The sequence below is a fragment of the Lepus europaeus genome, chromosome 6 (genome assembly GCF_033115175.1).
Source record: "Lepus europaeus isolate LE1 chromosome 6, mLepTim1.pri, whole genome shotgun sequence".
Lineage (NCBI taxonomy): Eukaryota > Metazoa > Chordata > Mammalia > Lagomorpha > Leporidae > Lepus > Lepus europaeus.
The window spans coordinates 126,542,072-126,553,859 of record NC_084832.1 but is presented as its reverse complement, the minus strand read 5'-3'; the positions used below and the strand labels follow the sequence as shown (position 1 = coordinate 126,553,859).

Genomic DNA, 11,788 nt, shown 5'->3' with positions numbered 1-11,788 from the left:
AGAGTAGAAGCTTGCAAGCAAAGCCAAGGAGAAACCATGGAGCCACAGAATGCCTTCCCACTGAGAATCAAAATAAAGCATCACGTATCACTGTAGGGAATGAACAGCGTATCTACACCAGTGAAGAACGGAAGGTGCACTGTAGGCGAAAGAGCTGATGTGTAGCCGGAGACTGCCCGCCAGATTTAGTTAGAAAATGTCAGGGTATCCACTTCAAAGACAGAGCTGAAAAGCAGCATCAGAGAGCGTGACTTTGCCTTTCCCACACGGCAGCTCGGGGACACGAGGTCCTGTCTCCCATCAGCCTGGGATGGCGCTTCCTTCCAGACACAGTCAGCGCTACCCGGTGCCCCAGTCACATCGCCAACACAGGGCTTCATCTGTGCAGCTCCATTGTCTATGTGCAAGTACGTAGACACTGCATTCTAAAGCAATCTAAGAGAGGACTTGCTGTATGAGACACTGTCCTCAAATGTTTGTTCTACCTTGTAGAATCTCAAGGAAGTAAGCGGGCCACAGTCCAGTCCCAAGCACAGAATTTAAAGTAAGGTTTTCCCTCATCACGAAGAAAAAAAAAAAAAAGAGGCAGTTTGTAAATTTTTTAGTCTAAATATTGCAGTTAGGTACTTCATATATTTTGTCCCATTATTTAATCTACCAAGTTAATTAAAATATTTAAGAATATAATACCACGTTTTTAAATAGTTCCTTAAAACATTCTTTCACTAGTAACTTTTTACATATATTTAAATTTTTAAAAAAATATGACAGTACTTCCACAAGTTTGTGAAAAAATAGAATTAAAAGATAAGTTTATTTTGATACAAAGACACTGAACTTCATGTATTTCTCTTCACATTTTGCATTTTCTAAAACTTTTTGAAGACCTCTTGCATGCATGGACTGCAATTTTTTTGCAATACAATAAACTTATCCTTTAATTCCATTTTCCACAAACTTTTTGAAGCTCCCTTGAATTAACATTCCTTCATATACACATGAGGCACTTCAGAGAGTGGAAGAACCTTTGTCAGTGCAGAGAGTTTTAAAGCAGTATTTACAAGCGATCAGAACAGGTTTCCCATCCAGAGACCAAAGTTTCTGAATTCCCTCTTACTCAACAGACGTTCTTCTCATTTTCTCAGCTAATTCTTTTCTCACTTCAATGTGTTTTTCTAAATTTTGTACTTCGTGCGGAAGATTTGTGTCCCAAATAGACAAGCAAGACTGTATCTCTAGAAGAAAAAACAAAACCACATTTCAAAGATCTACCATGAAACACTGTCATTAATTTTGTGAATTTATAGTTAGTTGACTTGGATAAACTTATCTACCTCCATAGATTTCAAAAATTCATGAAAAACGGAATAAGAAGACAAGATTATTTTGGGTCAGTTTTTTTTTTAAATCCATGTATATGAGGTGCCTTCAAAATACTCACAGAACGTGTGCATTATAAAACACTATGCGAGGACTTCAAAAAATTTTCACCAAAATAAACTCATAATTACATTTTTATAAGAACTTTGTAAAGTACCAATAATAAACTATTATAATTTATAAAAAACTATAATTGGGAATGTTTGTAATATATTATAGAAATGACTAAATTCTAAAAAGAATGTGGATGCCTCATAACCTATCATTTCATTTTCTGAAGGAAAGCGAGCTCTTTCCAACTCTATCAGAATCAGCCTTCACACACATATAGGTAAGTGGTAAAGAATAATATTCCCATTTAGTTTACGTGGAGCTGGTTCTCACTTTATGCTGATCGGTATCCTTACTTCACCTGAGAAAACAAGTATTCAACACACTCACTGAAACCTGATTTTCAAAAGTTCAAATTACATATTCTATGAAGAAACGGCCAATTAGGATTGCTGTAAGTATTTTATCACACATCATGTAGACTTTACATCCACCCAACAGTGCAGGCTGTGCTCGCTCCTGCCGCTGCACAGTGGCCACCCTACCGCGCGTTACCTCGGTGCTGTTCATACCTTCAGCACTCTTCCGGTTGTAGCCCAGGACCAGCATAACATTTTTAAGGCTTCCTTTACCAAAACAAAATACAGAAGTTTTCTTTTACAACCACATAAAGAACTTTACAAAAAAAAAAAAAAGAAGAAGAAGAAAAAGAAACAAACATGTAACTTCAAACTGAATTTATAATTCTATTTTTAGGAGATACTTCAATCACACTGAATGAAGACTTCTAGTTTAAAAAAAAAAAAACTTAAACTTAAAAAATCTGCATTTATCTAAAAGGCAGAGTTACAGACAGGAAGTAGAGAGAGAGAGAAATCTTCTACCCATTGGTTCATTCTCTGAGCATCCACAGAGGCCAGGGCTGACCAGGCTGAAGCCAGTAATCAGGAACTTCTTCCGGATCTCCGAGGTGGGTGCAGGTGCCCAGGCACTTACCCTTCCACCGCTGTTTTCCCAGGCACATTAGCAGGGAGCTAGATTGGAAGGGCCAAGTAGCCAGGACTCGAACTGGTGCCCTTACAGGCTGCTGGGGTTGCAAGGCAGTGGCTTCATCTGCCGCACCGCAGTGCCCGCCCAGCTGCAATTCTCAATGGGATGAATCTGAATAACTCAGCGTGTGTTCCTGTAAGACGGCCTTAGTATGTGTCTCCACATGAAGTTATAGCCCTAATGCAGGCAGCGTGTGACAGTGTGCTCTGGTCCTATAAGGCACGGATTTAAGAAGTACTGGGACGGAGAGCTGCTTGCATCCACGTACTCACACTCTACTGCATATTTGCTTTCAAGTCTTTCAGTAATTTGTTTGTCAAATGTTCATTAAAAATCTGTGTTAAAACTCCTGGCCTAGGTCCTAGGGGGAAAAGGGTCGACAAAAATCACGCAGACCCAGGCAACATGGAGTTCACGTTCCAGTCAAGAACTGGCATTAACAAACACTGTCTTGACTTCTACTAAGGCTGGGCAACAGTGGTGTCAAGAGAACCAGGAGAGACCCTGACCTCAACAGTGTGGGCTTCGCTGAGGCTGGCCACACGTGCACGCATTAGCTGAACGGGCAGGTAGGCTAGAGGGGGAGCACAGTCGTGAGGAGGGGCCAGATGGAATTCCGGAGGAACGTGCTCAGGGGCAGGGCGCAGAGGGGGCCGGAAGCCCGCCAGGAGCCACCTGGTCCACTCTGTACCAATTCATTTTTTTTATAAACCAGTCATAGCCCACTGACACTCTGCTACTATTTCAATTACGAGCAAACATGTGAGTGCCCAAGTACACAACAACCTGAACCAGAGAATGAAACAAGCTCGGGAGACTCAATCAACTGCACACCTGCTAACCTGCTGGTCTGCACTCATGTCCTGACGCCTCCAACGACTGGGAACATCTCCGACTACTTCTGCACAATTCTGACATCCACAAGGGAAGTGCAGGACAAACATGCCTTCCTTCTTAGTATGCTCTCGCCAAGCGAACTTATTCTCATCATCATGGTCAAATGTTTTATGACAAACTGACTAAAGTTTCATAAACTCTAGCTTTGCAAAATGAATTCCCACAGCGTGATTTTTGTCATCAACTGCATATACAGTATTATTTTTTTTGCCAGGCATTTAAATGACTAATCAAAGGAGTACCTTGAAATGCATTTATGTAGAAAATGTATTTCATATACTACTATTATTTCTTCATCTTTAAATAGAAAGTTAGGAGCAAAAAATACTCATCAAGTTTGAGTAAAACTTATCATGGTTTGCCAATACAAATATAGCTATAAGAGCTTAAACCTGTTCATAGAATGAAAAACCATTGCCTGGCATTGTGGCACAGCAGGTAAAGGCACCGCCTGTGACATTGGTATCCCATTTGACAGCCAGTTTGAGTCCAGGCTGTTCACTTCTGATCCAACTCACTGCTAACACACCTGGGAAAGCAACAGAAGATGGCCCACGTGCTTCGTCCCCTGCTATCCACGTGGGAGACATGAATGGAGTTCCAGGGTCGCAGCTTCAGCCTGGCCCTTCCCTGGCTGTTGTGAACCAGCAAAAGGAAGATCTCTATCTCTCCCTCTATATTTATTTAAAAAGCAGAGTAATAAATTTTTAAAAGATCTTTAAAAAAAGAAAACCCAAATAGGATTGTTAAACAAGGATGGGAAGCCTAGGCTGTGATACCTATAACCATCTATTTTAATTTCAGTGATCAAAAAATGAAGTATACTCAGCGCCACGTAATTCCATTTTTGTGTTGGGTATAAAGGCAAAGAAGGAAGTAAGACCCAAACTAACTGCTTGGCTGGTGTGCTCTGCACGGGACTGACAGCACTCACGCCCTCCATTTATTACCCAACTCGGAATTCACCCCAGCGCCGTATTTCACGCCAAGACACCCCCAGAGACATTGGAAAGAGAAGAGAAAGCCTAAACTCTGCATAAAGGCGGGTGTCGCAGTCCCAGAAAGCAAGGCACAGACAACCGGAGGGGAGCCACTTGCCTGACTGTGCTGTCGCCATGACGCGCACGGAGTCACAGAAGTTGTAGATGATGCGGATCACGCGCCGCGTGGAGAGGTCCAGGAGCAGGATGTGGCCTCCTCCGGTCCCGATCCAGAGCGCCGTGTTCTTCTGAAGGCAGAGCGCCTTCACGCGCCCGGAGTAAAACAGGCTGTGCTTGGACTCCTGCTTTCCTACTGCCACTGCCTCCCTAGAAGCATGAGGAAATCAGACACCAATCATTTCATAACAATTAAGAGATTAAAAACAGATGTTTATACATACATAGACACACATACATACTCCAGAAAGTTCAGGGGAAAATTAAAGTTTATTTTGACACAAAACAGTTCTGAAATCCATGCACTCAGAAAGTGCATGGAAAACGGGGCTGGCGTTGTGGCGCAGTGCCTTGAGCGGCTGCTTTTGATGCCAGCATTCCACGATGGAGCACCAGTTCGAGTCCCCGTTGCTCTGCTTCTGATCCAGCTCCCTACTTATGTGCCTGAGAAGGTAGCAGAAGACAGCTGAAGTAGCTGGGCTCTTGCCATCAAGGTAGGAGACCCTGATGGAGTTCCAGGCTCCTGACATCAACCCGGCCCAGCCCTGGCCATTGTGGCCTACTGGGGAGTGAACCAGGGGAGGGAAGATCTCAATATCTCTCTTTCTCTTTCTTTCTTTCTCTTTCTCTTTCTCTTTCTCTCTCTCTCCCTCTCCCTCTCCCTCCCTCCCTCCCTCTCAGCCTATCTTTCAAATAAACAAATATATTTTTAAAACATAGATGGAAATGTGTACTATAAAAAATGCAAAGATTTAAAAATCCTATTGCACTAAATGCGTAATGTTTTAAATTATGGACACCGGTTTTATGGCACAGCAGGTAAAGCTGCCACCTGCAATGCCGGCATCCGTACTGGCATCAGTTTGATTGTTGGCTACTCCACTTCTGATCCAGCTCCCTGCTAATGTGCCTGAGAAAGCACCAGAAGATGGCCCAAGTGTTTGGGTCTTTCACCCAAGTGGGAGACCCTAAAGAAGCTCCTGGCTCCAGCCAGGCCTAGCTCTGGCTGTTGTAGCTGACTGGGGAATGTACCAGCAGATGCAAGACCTCTCCCTCTCTCTCACTATGGCTTTCAAATAAATAAATAAATAAATAAATAAATAAATTTTTATGGGGCCACTGCTATGGTGCAGGGGGTTAAAGCCATGGCCTGCAACACCAGCACCAGTTGGAGTCCTGGATGCTCCACTTCCTACCCAGCTCCTTGCTAATGTGCCTGGAAAAGTAGCAGAGAATGGCCCAAGTCCTTGAGCCCTTACACCACCATGGAAGACCCAGAAGAAAGTTTGGGATCCTGGCTTCAGCCTGGCACAGCCCAATGGTTGCTGAGACCATCTGGGGATTGAACCAGTAGATGGAAGATCCCTCACTACGCCTTTCAAATAAATAAATGAATCTTTTAAAATTATCTTAAATTATGAATACATGATAAGAAATATTACCAATTATTAGAATTTCATAAAAGTCATTTTGTTGACTACAGAATACCAGAGTCACATTTTTCTTCTTGAGATCTAAATTATCAAGGGTAATAATAGTTCCTCAACTTTAAGAAATTCTGAAGCAAGATGAGGTCTTTATAAATAATAAAACTAACCCAGGGAAAACAGAATAACTTTGTCCAGCATAAGAACATAAGTAAGTAGTTTCAAAAGCTTTCTATAAAGTCTCAATGTTACAAAAAAAAACACTTCATGTTACAAAAATAAAACTATTTCCACTTGTATGTGAAAAATATCACATACCATTGGATTTCCCCCTGAGCTAAAGAATTGTCTAATTCATGTTGAAAACGAGGTAGCCAGAAATAAAAAGATCCTCATAAATTCAAAACTTCAGGAAGTGAGGGACCCTTGACCAAGCAGGACTGTGAGCTGTTGTGAGCATAAACCTCCTCGCAGTCCAGAGAAAGACTCTAAGACATCCTAGGAAATGCACGTGGCAGAATCCTTTCCCAGATGCCCTGGGTCACCTAAAATGTTCTCCAGAGCACAGAGGACCTACACAGTGAAGTCAAACTGAACAAAAATACAGTCAGCGGGCGATCGCTTGCCCAGGGCCATGCTGCTCAGCTCCCCGGCAGGGGCAGCAGGGGACGCGGTGTCGGCCCTCCATCACCTGCCCAGTCAGAGGGGGGTCGGCGCCCTCATTCTGCGTTGGGATCTCCCACGCTGCCTAGGGCACCGATCCGACCAGCAGGTGCTCCAGCACCCGTATGTGTCAGTCATTTCATGGCTTCTGCTCTTTATGGCGCCATGTCCTTAGGCCATAGTCGGTAACTCCAAGTGGAACATTCCGTACTGTGTCCCTGCTAGACACACGGCCAGCAACGAAGCCGGTATGGTGGCTTTCCACAAGGTGTGGTTTTTCATTACAGAAAATTCTTTATAACAACAAGAAGAACTCATGTCTATTAGATTCCTGTTGTCGGATCTTCCCTAGGTGAAGTTTCCTGGATATCTCAAGCATCACAATTTTGCTTCTGTCTTTGTGGGTGGATTGTTTTCTACTGAGAGGCAGAAAGCGAGAACAATGACTAATGTAAAGACAGCTCTCACCACCACCAACAACAACATCAAAGAACTGGGAGGGGAGCATGCAGCTAACATAGCCAGGAGAAAAAAAAAAAGCTCTCAGGAGCTGACCGTCAAGAGCCCACGACGTACTTTAAAAAGTGCACGCAGTCTATCAGCTCACAGAGCTTTTCCGTCTTCTTATCCCACACTTCCACCACGGGGCTATTTTTCTTAGCAACATAGAGAGCCGTGTCCACTGCCACCGCTATGATGTTGGAATCACTGAAAGCTGCGTAAGAAAACCTATGAAGAAAAGAAACACGTCACTTCTGTGATGTGTAGTAACAACCTCACACTAGTTCCCCACACACCTAGAAAATTAACACTACATTAAACAGCAACAAGATGAACCAAGACTTATGTTGCTACTTTGCTTACCTGTGGTTACGCTATATTGATTTGATAACAAAATAACTTAAAGATTATAACTAATGTTTACTTCTGGCTCTGGTTTTAATTTCACGTCTATCTGCTTCATTGGAAAATATCTACCATATCTAAACTACTAACACAAATGTCACTATAATAGCTATAACATTTGGATGTTGCAGTAAAATCCTTGTTGGGAATGTTTGGAAAATTAAAGGCTGGCCATTTACTCCGACAGTTATAAAATACAAGACGCTGAAATAAATTTTAGCGCTAATACCTTCAAATCCCTGTCGTGAACCCAAGGCAACCAAGTTGGGAGGGAAAAAAATCCACATCATCCAAACATAAATGGAAGTAAACTGACATTTTCTCCAGCTCGAAAATAAAGGACAACGACAGACACTTTTCTGTGTCTCTGCCGGCCTCAGACATTTGGCACCGTAAGTGTTTCACAAACATCCTGGCCTCCCACCCGCACGGCAGCTCCTGCTTAGCCCTCAGGCTTAGCTGTGTGTCAGCTCCTCGGCACTCCTTGGGTCCCATCCAGACCACTCGTTTTTCCCCCTCCAGGGCAGCTGCAACATGATGGAGCTTACTGAAAACAAAACTTCCTGTACTACGTGCCCCTTGCACAAGACCATGCAGTGTCAGCTTTCAGGGACAGGGTCAGGACTTTTCTGCCTCACGTCCACAATCCAGCAGAGTTAGTGCAGGGTGAGGATTTGACACAGAGGTTAAAACACTGTGTGGGACACGCACGTGGCATGGCTCAGTGCCCGGATACCGGTCCCGGCCCCACTTCTGACTCCAGCTTCCTGCTGGTGTGCATCCTGGGAAAGACTTGGGTCCCTGCCACCTACATGGGAGACCTGGGCTGCTCGGGGGCTTGGCTCAGCACAGCTATTTCAACAAAGTGCAGCACAAACCAGTGGCTCAAAGATCTCTCTCTCTTTCTTTCTCTTTCAATTAAAATGGAAAAACAATGTCAGGGTTATCACAGATAGGAACCACTGAGATCCCAGACCGCCCAATAAGTGGGAAGCCGGGACAGACACACAGACGGATGCAGAATGAGCCAAATGCGTGAACGAAGGAAAAAGTCAAAACTGCAACTGAGGCTGGCGCCGCGGCTCACTAGGCTAATCCTCCGCCTGCAGCGCCAGCACCCTGGGTTCTAGTCCCGGTCGGGGCGCCAGATTCTGTCCCGGTTGCTCCTCTTCCAGGCCAGCTCTCTGCTATGGCCCAGGAAGGCAGTGGAGGATGGCCCAAGTCCTTGGGCCCTGCACCCCATGGGAGACCAGGAGAAGCACCTGGCTCCTGGCTTCAGATCAGTGCGGTGTGCCGGCTGCAGCGCGCCGGCCGTGGCGGCCATTTGGGGGGGTGAACTAATGGCAAAGGAAGACCTTTCTCTCTGTCTCTCTCACTGTCCACTCTGCCTGTCAAAAAAAAAACAAAAACAAAAACAAAAACAAAACAAAACCTGCAACAGAATACACAGGTGACAGGAAACCACTAGAGGACGTACACTCTTCAGCATATACTGGGCAAAGGAGACTTTTCTCCCCATCCTTCTTCTCCATTCTTGCAACAGAAATGAAATGCAATGTTGCCCGAGAGCCCACCATGTTTTAGGCACTTCCTACCTGGGTACTTGCAGTCTTCAATCCAAGGCAGAAGCACTTAGTAGAGAATTACAGCTTACAAAACACCACTGTGCGTTATCTCGTCTGATGCTTAATTAACAATGTCTACAACATGATAAGCCTCAATGTTTCCAGTTAGAGAAGAAAGAGGGAGAGATGCTAAATACTTTGCTCAAAGCCAGTGACTAACAGGTTGCTAACACAGGACACAGCAGGAGGCCTGTGGAGTCTTCCCAGCCCAAAGGCAACCACCACTCAGCACCCTGTGCACTGCTCAGATTGTGCAAAGGCAAGGAGGGCGGTGACAATGAAGCAGCCCCAACGAGTGATGGGTGAGAAGGGAACAAGGCAACAAGTGACACGGAAACATGTTTATTTGTGTATATTGTTGGAAAAGCAGGGCAGACACATCTCCCACCTGCTGGTTCATACCCCAAATGCCTGTGATAGGTGGGGCTTGGCCAGGCTAACGCCAGGAGCTGGGAACTCAATCCAGGCCCCCACCCCATTGGTGGCAGGGACCCACTGACTTGGGTTATCAGCTGCTGCCTCCAAGAGTCTGGATGCTAGCAGGAGGCTGGAAGCCGAAGTACCACCAAATCTTGACGCTGGGCTCTCCGACACGAGACACAGGCACCCTAAGTCGAACCCTTACTGCGATGTCAAACGCCCACGCCCAGACATTTTCTGAGAGGAGAGCTAGGTCACAGTGTTTCTGCTGGGATTGAACATCTTTGGGAACCTGACACTAAGAATGGTCTCTGGTAGAGCGCCTGCACTGCGCATCTCAGATGGAGCTCCAAGGAGTGGACAGACTGACATCCAGGATTCCATAAAATGCTCTGTGATATAAGGTGGGGGCCCTCTCTTACCAAAGGTTTTTGGACTTGTACAGCGAATCAAGGGGAAAATCCAGAATAGGTTCAGCTCAATCCTTACTCCACACTAGGAGTCAAATCTGAACAAGATAGGAAATAAAGGATTTACAACATAGGGCAGTGTATCTTAACCCTGACCACAAGCAGAGTCACCTGTAGCTTGAAAAACAGCTCAGGGGCCAGTTTTGGGCTGCAGTGAGTTGAGCCACCACCTGCAACAATGGCATCCCACATGGGCACCATTTCAAGACCTGGCTGATCTGCTGCCCCACTTCCAATCCAGCTGCCTGCTAACACACCTGGGAAAGCAGCAGAACCTAGCCTCTGCCTCTGCCTCCCACAGGAGAGACCTGGACGAAGCTCCTGGCCTCAACCTGGCCGGTCTCTGCTGCTGCGGCCATCTGGGAAGTGAACCAGCAGATGGAAGCGCCATCACTCGCTCTCACTCTCGCTCTCTGCCTTTCAAATAAATAAAATCTGGAAGGAGAGAAATGGAGAGAAAAACAGAGAAGGGAAAGGGAGAGAGTAAAGAAATGACTAACGGGGCCCCATCACAGGCTAAACCGGTCTGATTTGATTGGTGTGAGGTAGAGTCCAACACCCCATTATTTCTGTAGAATGGGACCAATGGTATTAAGAAACTAGTGTTTAAAATAGTTCTAGAACATGCTAGTATCTCACTAAAAAGGCCTTCTAATCCCTTCTCTCTCTCCATGCCTTCAGAAACTCCTAGAACCCGAATGTTGGGTTTTTTAATAGTATCCTGTAGATTCCCAACAATATTTTTTAGATTACTAATTTCCTCTTCTTTTCTTTGGTTTGACTGTATACTTTCCTGTGCTCTGTCTTCTAAGTCCGATATTCTCTCTTCTGTTTCACTGACTCTGTTTTTAAGGCTCTCTAATGTGTTTGTCATTTGATCTACTGAGTTGTTCATTTCATTTTGATTTCTCTTCACTATCACACTTTCCTGTTCTACTAGTTTCTGCGTTTCATTTTGATTCCTCCTTAAGATTTCATTTTCACGAGAGAGAGTTTCTATCCTGTCCAGTAAGGATTTCCGTAGCTCAAGCATTTGTTTTTGAAAACTTCTAAATGTTCTTATCATAAATTTTCTGAAAGCTGTATCTTGCATTTCTTCCATCTCATCATCTTCATAATCTTGGCTTGGGGTGTCTTGTTCATCTGGGGGTGTCATAATGTCTTCCTTGTTCTGGTCTCTCCTCCTCATCTCCTAAAGCCTCCTAAATGCAGTCAGGGGGCTCCACGCTCAGAACTGCCTCTCATCTTCATGACCTCCAAATGCCATTCACCCAGGACCCTGGGGATTAAGTCTCCAACACATGAAACCTGGGGGACATTTTCACACCATAGCAGGGTATATAATTTATTACATTATTGTTTGAATAAGTCTAGTATCACTGACTTAATCAGAGAGTGGACATAGATGTGTTTTCCAAATCTAGAAAGTTCTTTATGCAGTCTATGTTTCCTACATTCAATACTTAATGGAAATTATCCAAAGCTGTAAATGAATAAGGTGAATGTCTTCCAATACCTTATGTTTAATTTAAAAGACAATAAAATTCATAAAAATTTAGATTATGAACACTACTAAGATTACATATTGTCTATACATTTTATCCTAAAATTGACAATGCTAGGTGATATTTTAATGTCTCTCTTCTCTCTATAATTTCTAAATTTTCTATAATTAATGATTAAATTTGAGAAGGAGAAATAAAATATGCATTTAAAGAGATTGATCTTAAATTTCCTACAAT

At 44.1% G+C, this 11,788-nt stretch overlaps 1 protein-coding gene across 1 annotated transcript in view; it reads right to left on the bottom strand.

The window, feature by feature from the left end:
- Nucleotides 1–774: 774 nt before the first annotated feature.
- LRRK2 (leucine rich repeat kinase 2) overlaps nucleotides 775–11,788 on the bottom strand; it is a 158,744-nt gene continuing 147,730 nt past the window's right edge. Inside the window, exons 48-51 of the mRNA XM_062195073.1 lie at nucleotides 7,202–7,354; nucleotides 4,473–4,685; nucleotides 1,977–2,053; nucleotides 775–1,235 (exon numbers count right to left, since the gene is read on the bottom strand). Of these exons, the coding sequence (XP_062051057.1) occupies nucleotides 1,114–1,235; nucleotides 1,977–2,053; nucleotides 4,473–4,685; nucleotides 7,202–7,354 (565 nt within the window). The 3' untranslated portion in view covers nucleotides 775–1,113. The remainder of the gene's footprint in view (nucleotides 1,236–1,976; nucleotides 2,054–4,472; nucleotides 4,686–7,201; nucleotides 7,355–11,788) is intronic.